The sequence below is a fragment of the Camelina sativa genome, chromosome 19, assembly GCF_030686135.1.
Source record: "Camelina sativa cultivar CO46 ecotype springtype chromosome 19, ASM3068613v1".
Classification (NCBI taxonomy): Eukaryota; Viridiplantae; Streptophyta; class Magnoliopsida; order Brassicales; family Brassicaceae; genus Camelina; species Camelina sativa.
This window is the reverse complement of record NC_141898.1, coordinates 25,418,479-25,444,468: the sequence shown is the minus strand read 5'-3', so window position 1 is coordinate 25,444,468 and position 25,990 is coordinate 25,418,479. Positions and strand designations below refer to the sequence as shown.

At 35.7% G+C, this 25,990-nt stretch overlaps 2 protein-coding genes and 2 pseudogenes across 2 annotated transcripts; 1 reads left to right on the top strand and 3 right to left on the bottom strand.

Moving 5' to 3' along the window:
- The window catches only part of LOC104768183 (putative F-box/kelch-repeat protein At4g35120 pseudogene), a 1,191-nt pseudogene extending 64 nt beyond the window's left edge, over positions 1–1,127 (bottom strand).
- Positions 1,128–1,888: 761 nt separating this feature from the next.
- LOC104768182 (uncharacterized) lies at positions 1,889–9,540 on the bottom strand (annotated as a pseudogene).
- Positions 9,541–15,216: 5,676 nt separating this feature from the next.
- On the top strand, positions 15,217–17,236 carry LOC104767131 (putative leucine-rich repeat receptor-like protein kinase At2g19210). The gene is made up of 6 exons (XM_087502871.1): positions 15,217–15,261; positions 15,366–15,452; positions 15,709–16,165; positions 16,253–16,319; positions 16,404–16,798; positions 16,952–17,236. The coding sequence occupies exons 3-5, from the start codon at positions 16,075–16,077 to the stop codon at positions 16,486–16,488; spliced, it is 243 nt and encodes an 80-aa protein (XP_087358997.1). The 5' UTR covers positions 15,217–15,261; positions 15,366–15,452; positions 15,709–16,074; the 3' UTR covers positions 16,489–16,798; positions 16,952–17,236.
- Positions 16,959–18,185, bottom strand: LOC104767132 (uncharacterized). Its single transcript, XM_010491167.3, has 2 exons — positions 17,551–18,185; positions 16,959–17,358 (listed from the first exon to the last, which is right to left on the bottom strand). The coding sequence occupies exons 1-2, from the start codon at positions 17,966–17,968 to the stop codon at positions 17,222–17,224; spliced, it is 555 nt and encodes a 184-aa protein (XP_010489469.1). The 5' UTR covers positions 17,969–18,185; the 3' UTR covers positions 16,959–17,221.
- Positions 18,186–25,990: the final 7,805 nt, after the last annotated feature.

Sequence of the window (25,990 nt, the reverse complement as noted above, 5' to 3'; positions counted from 1 at the left end):
TCAATCTCCCCCCAAATTTGTAATCCAGAAAAGCCAATGCGCTTCTCCAATCTTATCACCACACAGCGAATACACTGTCTTTGGTAGGAAACCCTACGCTTTGTTTTGCAGCGAAAAGAACGCCTTCTTCTACAGCACTTCGTCCTATCCACTGAAACGTACCGGTACTGTGGCGGTGGGCGGTAGTCCCATAGAATTATGAGCTTCCCACCATAGTTAGCTAACCGAATGGTACGATAGCCAAAACGATGATCTTCCAAACCCTTAACCATGGACCAGTTTTTACGCTCTGAGTCATACCAACCGACCTTACCGTCACGATGTACACCAAAATTTACATCTTCTATGACGCAACAAGGTCTAAACTTATATTCTCCACTTAAACCCTCTAAAAGCTCCTTCCATCTCCCGTCTCTTGAATCATATACATACTTTTTATGCTCACTTTTAACATATAATTTTCCTCTACGAATCCCAACTTTACAAGCGTAATCATTAGTAGGGCTAGGCAAAGGCTTCCAAGTCTGAGTACTTAGGTCAAAAACCTCTGCCCAAGTCATGGAGGATGATGTCTCAACTGTTCCTCCAATAACATATATCTTGCCGTCCATTAAAGCAGACTGGGCGCGTTTCCTTGCCACCGTCATGTTAGGAGCATCACGCCACGTATGAGTACGACAGTCAAACACGTGAACGGCCGAGGACGGCTGGTTGTTGATGGTTCCGCCCATTTGGTAGATTTCGAAACCAACGGCTACAGTGGTCGACATGAATGGAGCAGAGGAAGAAGGTGTTATCGGTGATAAGCTTCGCTCATCCTTAAAATTGCCATCAGTAACTAGGTTCTGATCAAGATGGAACCAGCGATCATAAGGGTGTGAGTGTTGGCATAGGTAGAGGAAAGGCTCTGTGTTTCCGATCAAGGAGCGAGACTGGTAGAGCTCCGGAGAGTAGATGAGAGAGCGGATGCTCTTGGAGACTAAAGAGAGGGAACGGTAATGACATCTGGAGATGCGAGCTAAACAGTTCAAAACAATATCATCTGGAAGTGATGAAAACGACAAAGGAGGAATTGTTGTCTTCTTCTTCCTTTTCTTCTGCGGTGGCTGCTCTACTCTGGCGTCCATACCAAGCAACGACGGTGGTTACTAGGGTTTTAGGTTTTGGATGTAATATTTATATTGAGGCACAAAATAAATTTAAATACAGAATAAACAAAAAGGAAAATAATTTGCAAACTTTTATACGAAAATATCTTAAAAGACCTTTACTAATCATATTCATATCTACAATCTCTTTAAAATCTCATTATATATAAGCAACGATATTAAAGTTGGTGTGTACTATTTGTTTAATTTTATTGATTCGGGTTTTGAATGAAGTGTACTTTTGTTTAAATATTGGCTCATATTTTAACTGAGTGTAGAATTGTAACGCATAAAGATGAATTTGTTAAGTTATGATTGGATTTTATATTTAACTACGGGATAACCCGTGCTACAACACGGGGTTATATTTATTTTTAGTTAGGTAACTATAATTATTTTCCAAGTTTATATAGTGTTTCTTTATAAATTTGTGGTTATACAGTAATTCAGTCTCTTAATTGAGCACGTACTTTGCATAATATAGCTTCTAACAGAATCAGATACACATCAATATTGAATAGTAGCTATGTAAGAGAATATATTTTCCACAATATAGGATTGTACTTATAAAGTGATGGAGGTATGCTACTCCTTCATTAACCCCCCCCCCCCCCCTTTAACCATTTATTGTATTTAACCTGTAGACCAAAATAGAATAAATATAGAGTTAGTAGTATATATATTAGTCAAAAGAAATTATAATATACGAAAAATTTAGAAAGTAATTAACATTCCATTTCCTAATGAAGATTTTGGAAAACTTTTTTAAAGACAACATTGGTTGTCTTTGTTTGAGGTTTTCCTTCACTATCTGTTATCAACATCTTCAAGCCAGACTTTGATTTAACCCTTGACATTGCTACATATAACTGATCATGTGAGAAAACGGGTCTAGGTAAGTAAATACCAACATTTTCTAGAGATTGTCCTTGACTCTTATTGATAGTCATTGCAAAAGCAACTGACACTGGGAACTGTCTTCGACGCATCTTGAAAGGCAACCTAGCATCTGATGGTGATATCAACATCCTAGGTATGAGAACTATCTTACCAACTCGCGTACCAGTTAAAATCCGAGCTTGTAAAACATGGTCCGCCATTTGGGTGATCTACAGTCTTGTACCATTCATTAAACCACCATGCGGATCAATATTTCTCATCAACATAATTGGACAACCTATTTTCAAACGTAGATGATGATACGGTATACCCGAAACCTTAATGGTATTAAGAAAATCTGGTGAGTAAACCTTATTTTTCAGGGCACGTTTATCTTGAGGGTCAATTGAATCAGAACTTAGATAAATTCTTTCTTCAGTTGAAAAGACAAAAAAAAACAAAATCAAAATAAACGAATACGATGAATTATGTCTGAAGGATTACTAAAAATAAATAAAGGACGATTGAAGATGAACTAACCGTTTAGGCTTGATAACATGACATCATTGATAGAATTGACATCTTCATTGGTAGGGCAAAGAATAGCTCGTTGTTGGAAAAATTTAGGATCCTTTTGGGTGGCAAAGTTCTTTCTGTAAACAGCTTCAATGATTGACTCTAACGGAGATGAACCGTCTGGAATAAGTAACTCTTGTGGGATATCTATTTCACACACACCATCATTAGGCTCATTAATTTTTCCTTCTCCAACTGCCAATATCCATTTTGAAAACTCTTCTATCTCGCTAGCCTCTTGTTTACCAATGTCTTGAAGCAACCTCATGTTCTTTGTCAGTTTTAAAACTTTGCACTGATTCCATAAGTATGAAGAGTATAATGATGCATTGACAATCGCTTCCTTTCCTGCGCCAACAATTACTGGAAGAATTTGTCTGAAATCACCTCCAAAAAGGACAACTTTTCCTCCAAACAATTTGTCTTCTTTATTCCTTATAATATCTTTCAAGCTTCTATCTAATGTCTCAAAGCAGTATTTACTCATCATTGGAGCTTCATCCCATATGATTAACTTTGTTTCTTTAACCAACGCACCAAGTTCTGAGCCCCGTAACATGTTGCAAGTAGAAGTTTCATTTGGGTTTAAAGGAAGGGCAAACCTAGAGTGAGCTGTTCTTCCTCCTTCCAGCAGTAGTGATGCAATACCACTAGATGCTGAATTGAGAACAATATGACCGTTTGATCTTATTGCTGCAGATAATACTTTTCACAAAAATGTTTTCCCTGTTCCTCCAAATCCATATAAAAAAAAGACACCACCTTTGTCGTTTGTAACAGCTTCCATTATCTCATCATAGATCTTCTTTTGTTCTTCTGTTAGCATCTTTTTCCAACCAATATGTTTCTTTGCTAAATCCTCACAGTTGTAGTTGAGTTCATCTATTATCAACTGATTAGGCAATGTTACATCTTCAAGGGATATGTGTGACATAAGGTCGTATTTTCTCAATGAACACCCATTTCTTTTCAATAGCTTCTGTAATTCTCTTAGAAGCAATTTCTGTTTTTCCAGTTCTGACAAACAAAAGTCGACCAAAAAAAAAAATTAGTTATATGATTAGAGAAATTAAATTATTTGAATTTATATTTAATAAATGGTATATAATAAAATTACATTAAGCTATAGAAGTAAGAGTATACCTGGATGTTGTCTCCTCTGTTTTTCTTTTCTCTCAATATCTTCTGATAGGATTTTCCATGTTTCTTCCCATACAGTTTTAGGAGAAGTTAAACTTTCAGATATAAGCATTATCACAAAAAGTCTATGACAAAACTTTGATGAACACCAAAAATTAGCTTCCTTTATGCCTTCAATATACTCTTTGTCAACATCTAGCAAACCTAGAGCAAAGCATGCCTCTTTATAGGTTTTATAAACAACACCTTTGACAGTTTTGATGTTGTTGAAACTGGTAGGGCCTTTTTTGCTGTTGATGAGAATTCGAAGATGGTAGGATCTTCTAAATTATGTGGCACATAATTGATTCGCCCAATAGCAAATCCTTTTCTACCTCTCCGACGAACTCTTTCTCCTCTTTATCATAGATGAATTTATTTGGAATCTGTTCATATGTAAGCTTTCTTGCTTCCTCATCCCTTAGACACAACTCAAACCAAGCGGTAAACATCGCGTGATCAAGAGTTGGGCGATTTAATATGGTATTTGGCTTCTCGCCATCTCTGTAGAAAATAGGTTGCTTCCCTTCCTCATGAAATGTAAGTTTGACGACAAGTGTTGTTCTATAGTGTATATGATACTGATTCGTCCTCCAGAAAGCTTCACATGCAGAAACATATCTGCAAAATGTAAAATTCATCTCATTCTGCTATTTAACAAAATAAACATCTTATACATATTTTTTTTTAATGTTAACTGATAACAAATATAGACAAACCTGCAGTCAAAGAAATCTTGAACATCATCCTTTTTATTTGTCTCTTTATTATTGACACCGTCTGAAGGATACTCTATTTCATCCTCTTCTTGACCGGCCTCAACAGACACAGTAACACGATCTTGACCTTTGTGCACATACTTAAATAAGTACTTGACAGATCCAGTTTGGTTACACCATTCTACGTTAATGTGAGCACGGTACTTTAGAGAAAGTTTTCTGTTGTATGGGACGACATATGTATTGTCGCACTTGAAACCATTCTTCTCTACAAAATGGCCATCATCCCTCCTCCTGTAATTAGGATATCCATCTCTGTCTAAGTTTGTTGTATCAACAAACTCCTTAGGATAGAACTTTGAACATTTTCCTCCAACCATACACGGAGAGTTAATATTCGCACCTCCACAGGGACCATGAATCATACATTCTTTGACAACTTCATAGAGTTCTGGATCTTTCTCTTTATCTGGAATTTCAGCACAAATTATCTTGTCGATATGATCGGCTGTTGGGAACTTATGTTTTTTATCCATCCAAACAATAATATGAGCATGATGAAGACCTCTTTTCTGAAACTCAATATGATTAATAGCTGCATAATAGAATATGTCAATTAATTTAAGTGAATATGAGAAACATATAAATAAAAACTTGAAATTGTAAAATGTTAGTCAAAGAGATTTACCTGAAACTGTTTTTCCCAAAATATGTTTCTTTGTTAGATCATCCATAAATTTCTCTAGTTTCATCTTAAAAACCCTGCAAATGATGTCAGGCCAATCATCAGCTTTCAAATTCCTCTGGTTGACGAATCTAGTGATTTCTGGCCACTTCGCATTGCAAGTGAAGGTTATAAAAAGGTCTGGGAACCCGAAATGTTTACATGTACACATAACATCAAAATAATTTTGCCTCATATAACTTGGTCCACCGGTGAAAGAAGGTGGAATAACAACTCTGTTACCATGATTTGTGAGATCAGTTTCTCCATCATCCGCTGCTTGCTGAACCTCCTCTATGTTTGAACTTCTTAGTTTCTTCTGGTTTTTTTTTAGGTACCGGAGACGATTAGACTCAATCATAGTATACGTATCAACCAAGAACTGCTGAAATAAACGCTTAGACCGGAATAATATATGTTTCTCATCTTTCCTTTCGTGTAGCCTATACGTGTACCACTGCCTCATACTTATATCCTTTCGCTTCTTCTTCTTTGATCCTTTTTTAACCATCTTTTTTAAACCCAATGTGTATCCATCTTCACCGAGTGGGAATAAAAGAGGATATTGCAGAGCAAGATAAGATATATGACATTCATGAATTCTTTTCAGCTTACCAGATTGCATCTCAACCACTATATCACACTTATTCATTTCGTCATTGAAATCTCCAGGTATCAATGCAGCAACTTCAGAAGCAGTAGGCAAGTTATATTTGGTGCCATCTTTCTCACGTGTAGAGACGATTCACATATGGAAATTTGCTTTTTTTCCAAAGCAAACCGATCTCTTGCATAACGGAAATGTTGTACGTAAGGATTTATCTCATTCAACATCTTCTGTAGTTTTTCAACAATTTCCTCTTTGAACTTTCTCTTTTCGGATGGATTCTCATCATCTTTACCTTTACTGAAAATAGAATTAGAATAAGAAAGGATCAAATAGTGTAAATTGAATAAATTGGAAAATTATCTGAAAAACAAAATTTTGGTTTTAGAATTACCTCATTATATTCATTCGGTTTGCTACTTCATTTTCAGTATCAACAATATATAACTGTTGAAACTTTGGATAGTCGCCAGGTTTGGGTTTCAAAAAACCCATTAGATGATAATTTTCGCCTTGCAGAGCAAACATAGAAGGACCTCGACCTTTGTTTACTGAACGATCGACTTTACCTCCTATAGAGGTAAATGAGAATATCATGTTATAAGCTCTGATATTTTCTCTGAAATGTTTGGCTAAGTCATCATCAGATGTTAATAACCACAACAGCAAAGCTGGATATTCTTTCAACGTCGGTATTTGAATTTGTCAATGCATGCATCATCCACTGTATATTGGTGTCTTTGTATTCTTCCTCCTATTTAATCTTTCACCATACCAGAAAATAGCACCACAATCCTTACATGTGTGGATAGGATCACCGTCATCATCATAAGCTGAATTTATCAAGAAATCAGTTAATTAAATATGTTCGAAACTCACTATCCGATTTAGACAAAATTAAAAATTGTGCTAACTATACCGTCTTTTGGGTTCTTCTTCTTCTGTTTATCCGTGCAATTTATATTGTCCTTGACAGTTGATTTAGGTTTACGAAACACCTTTTCAAAAGCCTCATCAAAAAGGTTTAGGAACTCATAACGACATTTAGCTTCTTTCTGTTTATCTTCAATAGTTTGTGAAATCGTCTTTGAATCAGAGTCAAAATCATTAGCATCAGATGGTTCATCAGGTTCATCTTCTTGACTACTACAATCAAAGACTTGTTGTTCATATTCAGCTTCTGAATCATCTGACAAACAACATTATTTAGATATATATAATGAATTGAATAAGTATTAAGTGTAAATAAGTAGAGACAATAAGAACTATACCGATAACAAAATCTTCAAGTTCTGAGTTTTCTTAGTTCTGTCCGTTTGGTGAACTCACATAATATTTGGATACAACATAAAGACGCAATATCTAGATGATGTTCGTTTGTGTTATTGGTTCATGCATCCATAAATATTATCTAGATGCAATTATGTTTGTTTTGTAATTTGATATCTTTATCTGGATAAAATATATATAAAAGACCAAAAAATCCTTTTATTTATGTTGAAGATGTTTCAGTAGTTTTAATTTATTGATGTTTTTAGCTTATTTTCATATTAATTTTAAATAAACATTTAAAAATGAGATTTTGCGTTTTTAGTAAAAAAATGAGATTTTGCATTTTTGGCAGAAAAACGTGATATTGCAGTTTTAGCCAAAAACGTGATTTTGCAATTTTGGCGGGAACACATAATTTTGTGTTGTTGCGTTTTTTGGCGGAAAACATAATTTTCCGAGTATGGCGAGAAAACGAGATTTTACAGTTTTGGCGGGAAAACGAGTTTTTGCGGTTTTGGAGAAAAAATGAGATTTTACGGTTTTGGCGATAAAACGAGTTTTTGCGGTTTTGGTGGAAAACGAGATTTTGCGGTTTTGGCGAGAAAATGAGATTTGACGGTTTTGGTGAGAAAGCGAGATTTTACGGTTTTGGCAGGAAAACGAGTTTTTGCGGTTTTGGAGGAAAAACGAGATTTTGCGATTTTGGCGAGAAAACGTAATTTTACGGTTTTGGCGAGTAAACGAGATTTTGCTTTTATGGGGGGAAAACGAAATTTTGCGTTTTTGGCGGGAATACATGATTTTGCGGTTTTAGCTTAAAAATGTAATTTGCGATTTTAGTGAGAAAACAAGATTTTGCCGGTTGTTGGGTAAAGAATTGAGATTTTAGGGTTGTATGTATATTAGAATTGAGAAAAAAAATATTTTGTAATTATTTAATTAAAATAGGGATATTTTGGACTTTTACCAATTATGGATGAGTTTACCTCATCCAAACTCTAAAAAAACTCATTAAGAAATTCAGCTTTTTTTGGATGAGTTTTGAAAACTCATCCAAATACCTAATCCATTTCATTTCTTAATTATCACTAAACGAACAATAACATACATCTGCGTCCAGATACTGCGTCTGGTTCACCAAACGAACTTTACCCTTCTTGATCAGATGTGTTATCCAAATCTCTGAATTTACTGATAGTATTGTTATCCTTAGAAGGATAAGATGAAGAAACACTTAATTTGCCTGGTTTAAAAAATAGGGGGTTAGTAAAATAAACACTTTTTCGAGATTTTGAATAGAATAGATTATTAAATACACAAAATAATTGAAAATAACATTGTTTACCGAATCTAGTTTGTTGTTTTTTACTGATGTCGTCACTTGGATCTATTACACTTGGTAGCAACGAATGAGTTGTATTTTGAGTAAAGACATTCAAGGTAACTCATTTATTCATATTGCCTGCTTGAGTAGTATTTACAGAATCTCTGCTTGGACTGTCAATGATTTCTGACAAATTTGATCCATTGCCTATATATATATATTTTTTTAAAAATATGTGTATTAGAACTAATTTATAAAGTATGCAATATATAAAAAATATGATATGAATATAGGTAAATAGAACATTTTGTATATGGATTGATCCTTGATTTATTTGTAAGAGATGACAATTGCCGGATTGGAGAAATGCATACTTTAGGTGTAGCATAATCTGCAAAATCTATATTGGTAGGAGATGCATATCCAGAACCTTAGCAACATAAGGAATATTATGGATTAATGGAGTTAAATAGTTATCTATAATTTATAATTAAGAGATACATACCAAGTAGGATTTTTCTTGAACTCGATGGTGTTAATGTATTGATTCTGCTACTATTTTTATATGTTGACCTCCTTTGTGACCACTCTTTAGATTTGATAACACTTGTATTACTGTGACTTATTTTTGTTAAATCCTTCAATAGTCGACCGAATACAGCCTTTATAGGGACTGTATTATTAGATCCAATATTTTTAGGAGATGCATTAATAGGACCTGAGAAAAATAAGAAATGCTTTGAATTGATGTTATTAGATTATTATTTACAATATATATATATATATATAGTAAAGAGTTACATACCATGGAGTTATTTTGTTGAAGTGGATGGTGTTAATGGATTTATCCCCCCATTTTTCTCACATGTTGACCTCCACTCTGACTGCTGTGTAGATTTGCTAACACTTTTATTTCTTTCAGTGATATTTGTAATATCTTTCAACACTCGACAAAGTGCAAATTTCATAGGGACTGTATTTTTAGATCCAAGAAATGGCTGTGGTTGATTTTCCTTTTCAGAAGATGGAGTTATCCGAGATTTCTTCTGAGAGTTTGAAAAATGTGGAGGTTTATGAGTTTTGTTCTCACATTCATCTTTCATCCGTTTCATATTTAATGATTTAAGTGTATGTTTAGTAAAACTCAGAATAGAAGAAGGTCTAAAAACCCGATTTGCATAGAATGAGATGAAGAAGGATAATTTTGTTAGTTATTGTGATTGCGTTTAATTACAATAATAATTAAAAAGATATTTATTCCTAATTTAGTTTGTTAGATATAATTCACCTTACATAATTTAAATTAGTAGATTAATATGTTTGATAAATTTTATAATCAATTGTGGAAAACAATAAGTGTAATGCATATATGCATTTCCTTATACAGTAAAAGGTGTCCGGGATTGAGATTGTATAGATTATAAAAACATACCAAACATAATTATGAATGTAGACGTCAAAATCCGAGTACAACAAAACAAAAGAACATGGTCCAACAATATTTTGAGTTTAATACATAAAAGGATAGATGCATTGTTTTCACTTATAAGAAACAACTTTATGCTTGATATCCTTATGCAATTGTTCCAGTGGCTTCATCATGATGTCCCATCAGGTTCCTTATGTAATACGACGCCGCGAATTCAGAGCTGAATATATGAACAATTTATCTTAGAGCTGAACATATTAAGAAGAGATTATAAATATTTGCGTTTTATACTTACTTTGTTTTGTGATTTTTTAAGCCAGCAATGTTTGGTTTTATGAAGATCCTTGATGAACCATTGCGATTGACAATGCATGGTTTCCCTATCATAGTAGAAATGTTCTATTAAATTTGATCATAGAATCTAGTACAATAAAATTTAAGATCAATACACACCTCCAATAACACCTACATTCCAAAAACGTAAAACACAAAACACTGGCTCGGTTTTGTATGTCAGGTGGCATCCTTTTAATCTCCAATAATACATGAAATACCCATCATAGAATCCTTTTGCACAACACTTGTGCGTCTCATTCCTATTTTTATTTAAAAATATAATTAAAGTTATTATTTTCTTACTTTCTAAATCTGATAATTCCAAATGATTCAGTAAAAGTCAAAAAGAACATATGGAAATGTAACAACACATTGACTAAAGTTTAAACCAAAATTAGTACCTGCCATTGAGGAGAGTAAAGAGTACTTCATCATAACCGTTGGCACTACCATCGTTAGGTTTATGCTTAACATCAATTATACATCCACATACATCTATGTTGCAATAATAAAAATAAATATATGTTAAAATTAATATATGTAAATATGAAGAGACCAATCAAATAAGAAATTTGGTAAAGTGAATGGACTTACCAAAAAAATGAACCGTCTAACAATCTGCCATTTTTAATGTCTAAAAAGTCTTTGAAGTGATAAAATTCTCCCTCCCCCTCATCTGCTTTTATAATCATCTCAGTTTCCTCGATAATTCTGATCTGGTAAGGATGTGTTGTGTTTCTCTCCCTGAGAGTTGGATGGATCACCTTAAATTTATCAATCCAATACCATTCACCGTCATAGATATATCTTGGAACATTTTACAGTCGCGGATCGTGGATTAAAGTTGCTTCAATAGTGTGACCCTTGCATGTCCAAAACAAAAATTATCTAAGAGTCACGTTTCATGCAATCAAACAGACATTTTGGCTATAAAATGGATGAAAAGAATATACATACTTGAGATTTACCTCTTTATCCACCAAGAGCATGACCCTTTTTCGAAAAAATCATGTGTCTTCCAAGTACTCAATACCTTAGTGATGATCCTCCAATCGGTCCTTCCAGGACTAAGATCAGCAATTCTTGTGATAACCATTTTGTCTAATGAAATTTGTTTTGGTTTTGGAGAGATTCGAAGTAGGTTTATTTTTTTTTACATGAAATGTGTTTGGAATGTTATCGATTTTTTTGAAGAGAAGAGAATTGGAAGAGTCCCTTCGTGTATATATGATTTTAAGACGGGCTTCCACTATTTTTTATTTGTTTCCATTATATTTTTAAATCTTTTATAGATATGCACATTCCATTAGATAGATTTTGTGAAGATTTGATTATGATACAAATCAAATCATCATCTTTTTTTGGACTGTTATTCATATAATAGTAAAACAGAAAACAATAAGTTTGATATAAATGAAATTGACAATAAATAAATAAATTTATTTTAGCACAAAACTTGTGTTGCTTATAAAAATCTTACAGTTATAACTTAGATTCAAATCTTAACAAAAATAAATAAAAGGACAAACTTAGTTTTCTTATTGTATTAAAGATTAAAAAAAAAAACAATCTCTCAATCACTTCCACCATCTTCAGCACCTTGGTTGTACTCAAGCCTGCATAATTTCAGTTGGTTAATATTAGTCACTTATTCTATTATTTTTTGTAATATATATCATAATTGAGAATGATCAACTCACCTAATCTTGAAATTTTGGACTTCTGCAACTGGTGGATTAAAATGAATCCTTGATACCAACGGGGTAGAGTACAGTTCAATTCTTTGACCTATTAATACCGAAGATATAATACAGTTCAACAATCAGAAAACTTGTGGTATAAACATTCGACAACCCCAAATATACTAATTAATATTACTCAAGTTAACAATGTAGAATAACAATTATGTATAGTAAAATTTAAATACCGGGACTTGGGTATTTGGCATGCCAAAACTGCAAGACTGCAACAACATGGTAACATCCTGTTGTTAACCAATTGTTGTTAAAAAAGGTGGCTGTCTCATTATATGCCACACAGTTTATCTCCATACCACTACGAAACAATCAAATATACTTTCAATATATATTATATGCCACGTCAGATACATTATCAGAAGGAAAAATTGTGGTACCATATACTTTATAAGAGAAGGACGCAAGTAGCATGTACAGAGATTCAAACCAAAAGTTGATATAACTTTCCAAGTTCCAGGAACCAATTCAGCTTCAAACTTCTTGATATTATTCTTTCTGACAAAAACTCCTATTTTTTCACCCTAAAAGAAAACACTATTAGAATGCATTACCGATATTAATGTATTAGTAAAAGAATATTAAATCTATACTATTTAAAATACATACAGTTTCGTCAGCCAGAATCAGTTCGATTGATTCACCAACTTTAGCTGTATTCATTCTCCAACTGATGAGAATTTTAACTTGAATACGCCAAGCATTTTTGTATGGTTTAAGATCTTTCAAGGGAGTGTATGAAAGGGGGAGAGCCATCATTTTGTGTAACGAATTAAAAATGTCTTCTTTTAGTATAATATTTCAATAGGAAGTTCTGAATATATTTATAGTCAAATTATTTAGATTTAGATTTTTCACTAAGAAGTTAAGATTTGATATTTGTAATATACGCAAAATATAATTACTTCCTTGATTCGTTACAACTGTTTAATGAATATTCCTTTAAAAACTTATCCCTATAAAAGATTAGAATAATTTTAATATCGCAAATCGAGCAATTTAGTAAGATTTGGTAAGTTGAATATTCGTTTTCAAAGATTTTAACTCAATCACAAATTTTCCTTTTAAAAGATTATTTGTTATGATCAATCTCGGTAATTATGCAAGTATCCGAATTTTTGGTATTTGAAATATATGGATTTAATTTAAATACCTTAAATGACTTGAAATCCGAGAATTTGTCTCTAAGGAATAACTCTGTTTGGTAACGAAAATAACTATTCTTGAATCAAATAATATACAGGATCCGAAAATGATTAATCTGAAGTACAAACAGATCCGCGGTTTTTTTTCCTTCTATTCTCGGATAATTTAGGATCCGCGTCCCGACCCATAAAATTTTTATTGTTCGACCGAGGGCATAATTGGCATTTGTCTAAATCGAAACTATAGATTAATTAAATCAAATTAAGTGATTCTCTAATCATTTTTAATGAAAAACCTATCAAAACAAAGTCATGGTCCATTTTGAGTCTAAAGAGTACTATTGCTTTAATAGTATAGACTAGAATTGGACCCGTGCTCTACATTTATTTGATTTATTTTGTAATTTTTATTTAAAATGTTATATATATGATTGTTTCATTTCTTTTAATAAAAATATTAATTTCTGTTTGTTAATTTTATTTGATTTGTTTAGTTTTTAAAATTATATATTGAATTTTGATTGTTAATTATATAACTTAACCTACACTATACCGCATATTAATTATTTTGTTACAGTATTAATTAATCGATTTAATTAGATACGTCTATTAATCTAATATTCATATTGTTAACAAAATAATGAGATGATATTTTATCCATGTAGCACCGAATTAATAATATTTTAAGTTTCTATTAATATCTACTCAAACATGTCTAGCTATATAACCTGTCGTGTGATATTTTAATTCGTTGTACACCACAGAAAAAAACTTCATAAAAATCTAAATATATTTTTAAAATTTAAACTGTTTTCATAAAGTTTCTTTTTTTTAGAAATTGAACTACTTATAATATTTGAACTTCTTATAAAGTTTAAATATTATTAATTTCTTAAACAGTTAGAAAAATTAAATGTTTTAATAATTAAAATATTAATAATCTTTAAAGTTTTTTAAAAGTTCACAAAATAATGAAATGATATTTTACCCGTGTAGCACCGAATTAATGACATTTTAATTTTCTATTAATATCAACTCAAACATGTCCTGCCATATAACCCATCATGTGATATTTTAATTCGTATATATTATTAAAATTTAAAATGTTTGCATAAATTTTATTATTTTAGAAATTGAAATACTTGTAATATTTGTACTTCTTATAAAGTTTAAATATTATTCTTATCTTAAACATTTTATAAAAAGATAAATGTTTTAATAGTTGAAATATTAATAATCTTTAAAAATTTTAAAAAGTTATACATTTGAATTTTTAAAGTTATTAAAAGTTGAAATTATTTAAAATAAAGAACCATAATAAAATGTATAAAATTTTTAATTTCAATGCCTGATAAATCAAGATTTATGCTTATTCGTATTCATAATCATTTTTGTCTTTTTTATTTATTAATATGACTTTGAATCTTTGCCTAGTTTACTTAGGTGATGTAGAGCATTTTGTATATTTTTTTTATTCATCAGTTGAGCAATATATGTTTGTTTAAAAGAAATTAAATTACATCATATGCAGAAAAAATCATAAATTTTATTAACTAAATATATTAGATAAAAAAATTAAAATAATTTAAATATAAAATAAAATAAATGTGAAAGAAGAATCATATATTTTTGTTTTAATTAGGTTGAGAGATTTCTTTATCTTTTAAATGTTACCTATAATTAATTTATATGTTAGTATAATTAACTAAATTCATACTATCTTTACTTACCAAAAATCAGACTAATCTGTATATTATGATATACCTATATCACAAATTTATAACTAAAAAATTATAAATATATTTATTATATAGTTTATAAAAAATGTCATGTATACTTTCGTTTTATTATATAGGAGATGATGTGTCCTACTCTCAAGAGTTTAAATCTTATGTGTCAATACACGAAGAGACACATGCATTTATCTGATACTTGATCTATTTATTATTGAATATAATTTTTGGTTAGTGGAGTAAAGTATGTTTGGTGTGTGAACGTGAATATCTTGGGCGATTGAATATTTTAGCTTTGAAAAATGAAAATTTTGGATATTTTATGAGTGAAATTTTGGTTTTTGTACTTTATTCCAGGATCACCATCTGCGAAATCACCCTTGTTACCTCCGCCTTTGTCTCGCCAACCACGACAAAAGGCAAAAACCTTCAACTAGCACTAGGATTCATTCATCACCTGCTCTTGCTCTGCTTACACTCTCCTTCAGCTCAGCCAACTATGAGTCAAGTAGTGGCTGAGCTGAAGGAGAGTGTAAGCAGAGCAAGAGCAGGTGATGGTTCCGCTGCTAGTAGTGTTACAGAACCGGCGATGATAAGTTTTAATTCGGGAATGTTTCCTCGAGCAAGGTAAATGATTGTTTAATTTGAATTTATCTGTTTTAAAAACTTATTTCCAGAAACTTGGAAGTTCTATGTGGTGTGGCGTGTAATGATGAAGAAGAAGAACAAAGTTGTGACTTGTATTTGCCGTGTAGATAATTTAAGAACTGCTATTTGTAACTGTATTTTTTGATGCTTGCAAGTCTTTGTTACAGAACTGCTATTGTTTTCGACTGATTTATGTTGAGAGACTGATTTTAACTTTGTTTATTTTCATTTGCAGTTTCTTTGTGTTATTATCTACAAAACTTATTAGTTTGACACTTTCATTGTCAACTAATCATGAGTACTCATTCTTTGGTTATTAAACAATTAGCCCACTTGAAGATGACAAAAGACCACTAGAAGTCGTCCTTGTGTACGAACCACAAGGGAGGTCTTGGAATATCCCAACTTGCCCTTTTGACTTGAGATTTGTTTTATAGTTACTTGATTTCAAAAGATAGTGCTTCACCATCAGCCAACATGGCTATAGTATAATCTTTTACTATTAAAGTATATTGGAGCAAGAAGTACAAGCTAGCTTTGCAAAGGTTGCTTTGTATTGATTGTTCTATGAGAAACGGATGATCAAGAGCTTTTGTCACTAATGGCGTATTACAACCTTCTTCCTCTGATTTCATTCGCAACCTTCTTCTCTGTTTTTTTCCTTCTTGTTGTTCGTTCTCAAGACCAATCAGGTACACAAAGTGATCTTGCAATTGTATATCAATATGTAGCTGTGTGTGTTAAGGCTTTCACTCTCTATGTGTGTGTTTGTGTTACAGGTTTTGTCAGTATAGATTGCGGTGTACCTGAGGATTCAAGCTATAACGATGAAACAACAGATATAAAGTATGTTTCAGATGCTGCATTTGTGAGTCCGGGACAATTCATAGCATAGATTCTAAGTTTCAGTCGACTTCTCTTGAAAAGCAGTTCCAAAACGTTAGGAGTTTTCCTGAAGGCAAAAGAAACTGTTACGATGTGCAGCCTCCGCGTGGAAAAGGCTTCAAGTACTTGATCAGGACTCGTTTCATGTACGGTAACTACGATGATCTAGGGAAAGCACCCGAGTTCGATCTGTATCTTGGAGTCAATCTATGGGATTCTGTTACGATAGACAATGCAACTATGATCGTAACTAAAGAGATCATCCACACTCTTCGGTCAGACCACGTTTATGTGTGTCTTGTTGATAAAGAAAAAGGAACTCCATTCTTGTCTGTGTTAGAACTCAGGCTCTTGAAGAGCGACACTTATGTAACTCCTTATGATTCTCTTATGCTTTATCGAAGATGGGATCTCGGCGCACTCGGAGATCTTCTTATCAGGTTATATAATGAACACTCTTGTTACATTCATTTCATATAATATACTATCTCTTTAGCGAGCTACAGCTTCTAGGTACTTCATGATAATATGCCTCAAGTTTTAATTTGATACATGGGTGGAACAGCTAAAAATGACTAAATTCCACTTTGCAGCAAGAAGTAAGAAACATGCAAACCCCGTACTTTAATATAATCAGAAATCCATACAGAGCATCACACAACTTAACCAAAGAAGAGCATAAGAAGAGATACAACTCTGAATACTAAACAAGATCAAGATGAGATGCAACTCTCAAATTCATCCATACAGAGCAAAAGCAGACCATAACCAAAACCAAAGAAAAGGCATAATAAGATGCAAGTCTTCTTAATACTCTCAATCTTGTTACCTGCCCTCAGCACTGGAAAAAGGTATCGATCAACTCACTCTTTCCCATCTTCTGGTTTGAAAAAGTAAATCGGATCTGGATAATGTGCTAACTTGACTTCTAACATCTCATTCCCCAGGATTTTCAAATCCATGGTCGTAGCTTCTACCTCTTGTGTTGATGATGAATCATCTATAAATATTTTCATATACATCAACAAAACATATCACCAACATATATATCAGTAAACGAGACACAGTACATCAAAAACAAATGCTCTTCCCTATGTAAATCCCATTTAACAACCTAAATTACGAATTCCATACACCAATTTCAATTTCAAGCGAAATTGAAATTGAAGCTACAAAGATGCGAGGGATATACCTGGAGGAGGGATGAAGAAAGAGGAAGAAGGCCAACCAAAAGGAGACGAAAGAGAAAGAGTCTCTTCCTCCGTCAACGGATTAGTGACCTTATCGACCAAATTCGCAATCTTCTTGGCGGTGATCTGATGAGGAGGTACCCAAAAGGAGGAGCCAGGTGCGAAAGGGAGCCAATCCGGAGTCGAATTATGAACGATGATCCTTCTAACGAACTCGTTGAGCTTCTTGAGAATCGCGGCTTCGGCTTTGGTTTTGGTATCGATGTCGACCTCGATGAGGTGTGGTATCGATGAAAAGCGGCGGCTGAAACAGACGGAGTTTGGTGGTGTTGGTGTTTTAATCGCCGCCGGGTTGTTGAAATTACGGAGGAGGAAGAATCTTCCGGTTGGGATTAGGGTTTTTGAGAGCAATCGAGACATTTTTTTTGTTGAGAGAGGAAAATGGAAGTTTTTTTTTTTTTTTTTCTTTCTTTTTCTTAACACGTCTGTGAAACTGAAACAGGTACCAAAATGGGATCCGAATCCGTGAGATCCGATCCAATTATAGTAAAACCAATTTATTGCTAAGAAAAAAATAAAATTATTTTACAAGGGTGAAAAAGAGTAAAGAAGAATGAATTGCGAAAAACATGAAATTAGTACCACAGAGTTGAACCATCTTTGGTATTGGATGAATTTCGATTTTGGTAAAAAATGGAAAACTTAAAACATAAAAAAAAAAGTAAAGAATGAATTTCGAAAACTTTAAACATGAAATTAGTACGAGAGTAGCGAAATTTTGGTATCGGATGAATATTGTTATGTTTCAAATTATTTTATATAGATTGTTTGAATTAAATGATTAAGAGATAGCAATACATGTTGGAGTAGTTTAGATCAGCATGAATCTCTCAAGTATGCTGTTTTTGAAATTTAACAATATCGTAAACATTTACTACTTTAAATACATATAACTAGGTATTATCCGCGGAAAACTACAGCCTTTTTTTATGAAAATTTGTAATAATTTATTATGTTATTTATAATGGTTTGTCATTAATAATTTGTTGCTTATATGAGACGTCACCAATGAGGCGGGTAAGAGCGAAGACAACACGACGGTGAGAGCCATCATTCGCGGATCTATAGTGGAAGGCAGAAGTGTAGAGAGTGACGATCTAAAGCAGTGGCATTCGATCGCAAGCTTGAGGATGTTCATGTCGATTCGAGTATTTGACGCTGAAGCTCATGTCGATGGGTTCAAAGATCAGAGTTTCTAATTTATTTTGAGTTATATGGGCTGAGCGTTTCCTATTATTTTGGTCTTCTTAGTTAATGTTTGTTTTTGTGTATTTAATAGCTTTTTTTTTGTGAAACTTTTTATCAATGTTCAAAAAAGCGTTAGGCGGTATCTGGGTGGTGACCCAGCGCCTAACGCCTAGAACACCTAATCGGAGTTTAAGCGTTTTTAGGCGGTTTAGACGTTTACAATATAAAACATTATATATATGATATTATATATAGAATTATGTAAAAATATATGTTAGAAGAAATAAATTATAAACTAAACTTAGAACAAATACATTTATTTAATTTAGAATAATAATATATGAACATTTATATATATATATATATATATATATATATCTATTAAAAATTTTAAATATATGCAGTTAAAAAAAATATATATACATATATATATATATTAAAATAATATTATGTGATTTGAGGCGGTCTAAGCGGTCGTTTAGGCGTCTGCAGAGCGCCTAGTGCCTAAACGGTGCCTAGACGGCAACCTAGACCGCTTTTTTGAACACTGCTTTTTATAGAAAACTATCTAAACACTAGAAAAAACTGGTCATATAGTTACGAAAAAATTTGTCGAAATAACGTATAATTTGTAGCTAAAAAATTTTTGTTACAGATTTGTGACAAATTTAGTTAATAACTATTTGGTCGTAGCAAATTTCTCCATCCTAGCTAATTGTCGCAACTTGCTACAATATAAATACTAATTAAATTAATGTAACAAAATGATACGAAATGTTACAGTTTTATGTAGGTATTTGTTACAGAATGCTTCTGAATTATATGTAACAATTAGTTACAAGAACCCACTAAATAGTCGTCGGTGATTTATGACAGTTACCTACACAGTAAGTGTTGGTACCAACAAATAATATGGGCCGAGGCTGCAACCGAGACCAGCCCATTAAGCCCGACCAGGAGAAGTGAAGTGGAGTATAATGGCAAAACAAATCACTTCGAAGCTCGGGGAAGCGGTCAAAGATTTCCTTAATCAATTGTATTGAATAGAGTGCGAGATTTGCAGGATAAATTGATACGGCATTAATTGTAATTTAGCAGTATAAGTATGAGTGGGGGAAGATTGTAAAGGGGGTCGAAACTTTTCTATTGACAATAACACCAACTTTCACTTCGCAATAGCACCCGCTCAGAAAACACAAGTCCATTCACAGTTCTCACATTTGGCGCTAGAAGGAGGGTGGGTTATCACCTATACTCTCAATAGTTCCGACTCTTCTTTCAGATCTACGACGTACAACACTGCTATGGCTCACGAATCGTCCAATCAGGTAAATTTGGTAACAATCCAAAAACTTTTGCAGGATTTGGCGGAGAAGTCAGACCGCCAGCAAACAGCCACCGCTACCTTGTCCGAACACTTTGATAGTTTGGAAGGGCAAGTCTCTACTCGATTAGAGACAATCACTAGTTCGGTTACCGATCTCTCGGCTTCTCACCGCGCGTATGCCGATCGGGTTGACTTCCTTTCTTCTGAGCAAAACCTGCGGTAACATGCTCTAGACTTCGCTGGCATCATCCCGCCGTTCACTCCCCAGCAGGCAACGACATCGACGACTCCAGGGAATACCTTCCCACCTCAGACTACTTCTCAGGTGGCACCAACGCCGGCCGGAGACAACCATACTCCGGTACAAATCGAAGTCGCTGGTTCTTCAGAAGTCCCAGTTCGGGTCCCTCCCACTATGGGAGGAAGTGTCCTTCAAGAAAACCAAACTCCGAGTTACGTTTCTAACCCTGAGTTCCATCAGATGCAGGATGAGATCCGAGATATGCGATCTAAGGTGCACAATGCAACTACTTTGGCACCAGATATTTCTCGGGTTATCGAGAAGTCAAAGCGAACTCCATTCTCAGCTCAGATAGCTAAAGTCCGCGTTAAAGACGCATGAAAGATAAAAATTTTGAGCTACAAGGGAAAAGGAGATCCGAAGACGCACCTCAAAACTTTCATGCTCACGGCCAGCTGCGTGGACCTCGAGCCTCACAAAGCTGATGTCGGTTACTGTAAGCTGTTTGTAGAAACATTTTGCGGACCCGCGCTGCTTTGGTTCACATCCTTAGCAGCTGGCTCCATTAACAACTTCACGGAACTGTCAACCTCTTTTATCAAGCAATACTCGAGCTTGATCGTAACAGCGATAACAGATGCCCAACTTTGGAACCTAAACCAAGCCGCTGGGGAATCACTTCGCTCATATATAACTAAGTTGAAAGAAATTCAAGTCTAGATTCCGGGTCTCTCAGATTCAACTGCCTTGGCCGCTCTGAAGAATGGCCTCTAGCACGAGTCTCGTTTCCGCGAGGAGTTGACTGTGAACCAGTTCACTACCATCCATGACACTTTGCACCATGCTTCGAACTGGATAGTTGTAGAGGAAGAGAAAGCGGCTGCTGCCCAAAAACATAAAGCTACATCCAAACCTCGGTTTGAGGTACATACTAAGAAGACACTTCCAACAACTCCGAAGTCCGGATTCGGCACCTCCACGGTGGATAAGTCTCCGCAGAAAGGCTCTCCTAGGAATTTACCGTCTAAACCACCATTCTCACCACACTTTAAGAGCGGAGTGCTCCCAAGTAAAAAGTGGATTCAGGACGAGAACGCATACTACGGGCAGCACAAAACTAACGGGCACTCAACACGGGACTGCAAGAAATTAATGCACCTTCTCGCGGAGAAGTTTGTATCCGACGAAATGCCAAGTGTGACTATCAGCAAGCTCGATCAAAAAACAGCACCCGAGGCCGATGAAAACGCCCCACCATCAAAGAAGCCAAAGCAAACAGACGGTGATGCAGGCCCCAAGAAAAAGATAGATGTCATCATGGGTGGCCGTCTATTTCGTAATTCGATGACAGCAATAAGGGATCACCAACGGAAACTCACAAACCCAGAGCCCAAGCAAATTAAAATTACTACGAGTGACTTACCCGAAGTCACCTTTTCGGAGAAAGAAACCAAGGACCTGAGTCCTCTGCACGAAGACGCTCTGGTCATATCACTCGATGACGCGAACCACAAAGTATGCCGGATTTTAATAGATATCGGGAGTTCCGTGGACCTAATTTTCTTGGAGACACTCACTAGAATGGGCATCGGAAGAGAACATATCGCGATTCCCCCTTCACCTTTAGTTTTGTTTACGAGCGAAACATCAATGTCATTGGGGACAATAACTCTGCCTGTCTCCACTCAAAACGTGGTCAAAATGGTGGAGTTCACGGTCTTCGACCAACCTGCGGCCTATAATGTGATAATGGGACATCTTGTCTGTTCCAAATGAAGGCAGTGCGCTCGACATACCATCAGTGCCTCAAATTCCCAACCCCACTGGGAGTTCGGGAAATTCTGGGAAGCCAAAGAGTGGTGAGAAGATGCTATCTCGCAAGTCATAAGTTGTTGGTCCAATAGCAACCACAGCTCGAGGTCGCAAAAAAACCAGTTCGGAAGCAGCTCAAAGGCGACGTCACCGAATCTATTTTCATTAACGTAAAGTTTCTGGACCAGGAAATTAAGATGGGAGCTAGATTGGGAAGCGAGCTCCAAACCAGTCTAATCTCCTTCCTCAAAGAAAACATTTCCACCTTTGCATGGTCTGTTGATGAAATGCCTAGGATTAGTCCTGAAATCATCTCGCATGAGTTGAATGTAGACCCGACATTCAGGCCAGTAAAATAGAAGAGAATGAAGCTCGACCGTAAGTGAGCCGAGATCGTCAATAAAGAAGTGGATCGTCTGCTCAGCACTGGTCAGATCCGCGAAGTAAAATATCCAAAATGGCTCGCAAATACCGTGGTTGTAAAAAAGTAAAATGGGAAGTCACGAGTTTACGTTGACTTCACCGATCTGAATAAAGCTTGCCCTAAGGACAGTTTTCCCCTTCCGCACATCCACAGACTAGTCGAATCGACCTCGGGGCATGAACTGATGTCTTTCATGGATGTTGTCTCTGGTTACAACCAAATCCTTATGAACTCGGAGGATCACGAGAAGACTGCATTCATCACGGACCGTGGAACTTACTGTTACAAGGTAATGCCATTTGGACTAAAAAACGCCGTGTAACATCCGCGAACCAATTATTGGTTTTCTGGGATGGGTGTCGATCGACACCAACGTTATCTGGTTCGATCAGATTGATTTACTCATCGATTTTGGTCGGTTTGATTTAGGGAAAACCACATAACTGGACTATTAAGTGAGAAAAACGACCTAGGTCGTGTTTTGGGTGTTGTTCTCGTCGTTTTTAGAGAAAAAAAAAAGAGAGAAAATTTTCTTGAGGTTCTAGAGAGAGTTTGTGAGATTTCAAGGCTTTGTGGGTGAGATCTTGCTGTGGGAGTGAGGATTCAAGGCTAGGAACGTGTGGGAAGCTTGTTGGGAGTGTGGATTCGTTCATTGTTGGTCAGAATCTTCCTGCAGAGAAGTGAGTGCATGACCATGGCTTATCTAAGCCTGTGATTCCTTGTTCTTGCTTGTTTGTTGCTGTGTTTGTGTGTTTTTTCTTGCTGGGATTGATTGCTACAGGTTCCTACGGACGAATATGGCTTGGGTTTTGAGTATTGGGCGATTTGGGGTAGTCTCGGTCGACACCAAGAGCCAGTGTCGGTCGACACTTAGCTGGTGTCGGTCGACACCTCCTTTCCAGCGAGACGATGTTTGTTTTCCTTGTTTGTATGCTTTGTTTGTTGATTGTTTGGAACATTGGAATTACAGTTGCTTGTATGTATAGCCCAATAGATGGGAGGATTGCCTCACTGAGTGTTTATCAAATACTCATGCATCTCAATATGTGTTTGTGGTGCAGGTAAAGGCAAAGTGTGATCGTGGAATCAAGGCAATGAAGAGGAGGATGTTCTAGGGACTCGATTGGATGTTGTCTGGCATTGCTAGGTTGCTAAAGTTGGGTCATTAGAAACATTGCTAGGTTGTTGGTTCTATGTTTCCTGTTGTTTGGCTATTGGCTATTGGTTATATTTGAATATTGGTTATTTGCTATTGGATATTGGTGTTTGTTATTTCCGCTGTTGATTGTGATTCTGGTTAGGTGGCTAGTGGGTATGAGACCACTAGTTGTAGTCTATTTATTATTATTACTTATTATTTATTATTTATTATTTATTTTAAAAAAAAACGGGTCGGGTCGTTTCAAGCCGGAGCAACTTACCAGCTCTTGGTAAATCGGATGTTCGAGCAGCAGCTCAGAAGGACCATGGAAGTATACATCGACGACTTGAAAGTTTTTTTTGATATCTTGAACCAGTTCGAAATGAAGCTCAACCCCACGAAGTGTACGTTTGCAATTCCGTCAAGGGAATTCCTAGGTTTCATCGTGACAAAGCGGAGAATCAAAGCAAACTCGAGGCAAATCAATGCCTTTTTATCCATGAGTTGCCCCAAGAAACTGAGAGAAGTACAACGCCTCAACGGACGGATCGCAGCTCTCAATCGCTTCATTTCCCGGTCAACGGATAAATGTCTCCCTTTCTACCAGCTATAAAAGAAGGGAGGAAAACATTTTGCGTGGGATGAGAAATGGGAAGAAGCATTTTCTCAGCTAAAGGCATACTTATCCGAACCACCAGTCCTGGCGAAACCCGAGCTAGGAGAGCCTCTCTTTTGGTATGTAGCTGTTTCAGGAAGTGCAGTAAGCGGAGTCTTTGTTCGCGAAGAAAGGGGAGAGCAGCGGCCAATTTTTTACGTCAGTAAGTCCTTCATGGGAGCTGAATCTAGGTACCCAATGATGGAGAAATTGACCTTGGTAGTGGTGACTTCGACAAGGAAACTGTGTCCCTATTTTCAATCTCATTCGATCGTAGTACTAACAACACAACCGCTTCGGACCGTACTCGATAGCCCAAGCCAATCTAGTAGGTTAGCCAAATGGTCAGTCGAACTGAGTGAATACGACATCGAGTTAAGGACTCAAACTTGTGCCAAGGCGTAAGTCTTAGTAGATTTCCTTATAGATCTCCCACTGGCCAATGTGGCTGAAGACAACATGGAAGCTCCTTGGACTTTGTATGTGGACGGAGCATCTTCAAAGACAGGTGCGGGAATTGGAGTTCGTCTCACCTCCCCCATGGTCCTTTAGCCTGAACTTCGACGCATCCAACAACGAAGCCTAATATGAATCGTTCCTAGCCGGACTCTGTCTCTCAGTAGGTATTGGTGTCAAAAAGCTCAGAGTTTTATGTGTTTCTCAACTAGTCACCAACCAATTCTTGGGAGAGTACGAGACTAGAGGCGGACGAATGGAAGCTTACCTGGCTGCAGCTTAGGAGTATGCAACGAAGTTTGACGAGTTCGAAATCACTGAAATCCCCCGAAGTGAGAACTCCGCTGGAGATGTGTTAGCATCGCTAGCCTCAAACTCGGATCCCACAAGTACACGAGTTATCTCGGTTGAGGTCATCGAGTATCCGAGCATACGTCTCTCATATGGAGTAGTCTCGCCACCCACCGTGGCAACACCGGAAGATATTCAGTCACTCGTCAACGACCAAGATGCTAGCACAGAAGTCCGTACTCCGGAGATATCTAGCTTAACTTGAAACCTAACCGATCTCTCGCATCAGCCTCAAGGCAATACGACCACCAACAATTGGGGGGCTTGAGACTGGCGAATCTTGATCTGGGCTTACCTGGATAAGGGAGACTTCCCAGCTGACAAGTGGGCATCGAGGAAACTTAAAATTGTAAGTGCGCGATATTGCATTTATAATGGAGCACTCTTGTGCCGAAATATATCAGGTCCCTACGGTAATCACTCCGGGGGTCAAACTTTGGCTTTCAAGATCAAACAACAAGGATACTTCTGGCCTACTATGCTCGCCGACTGCAAGGAATATGCTCGGACTTGCGAAAAATGTCAAAAACACTCTCCGTCGATCCATCAACCTACCAAACTTCTGTCCTCTGTGTCTGTACCTTATCCATTCATGAGGTGGTCTATGGATATCATTGGCCCCTTATATCAGCGACTGGAAGGAGTTCAGTACGTGATGGTGCTGGTGCTTACTGACTATTTTTCCAAATGGGTGGAAGCAGCAGCTTATGCAGCTGTGACAAGTGATCAAGTAGAGCAATTCGTGTTATAAAAACATAATCGACCAGTACGACGTTCTGTACGAGAT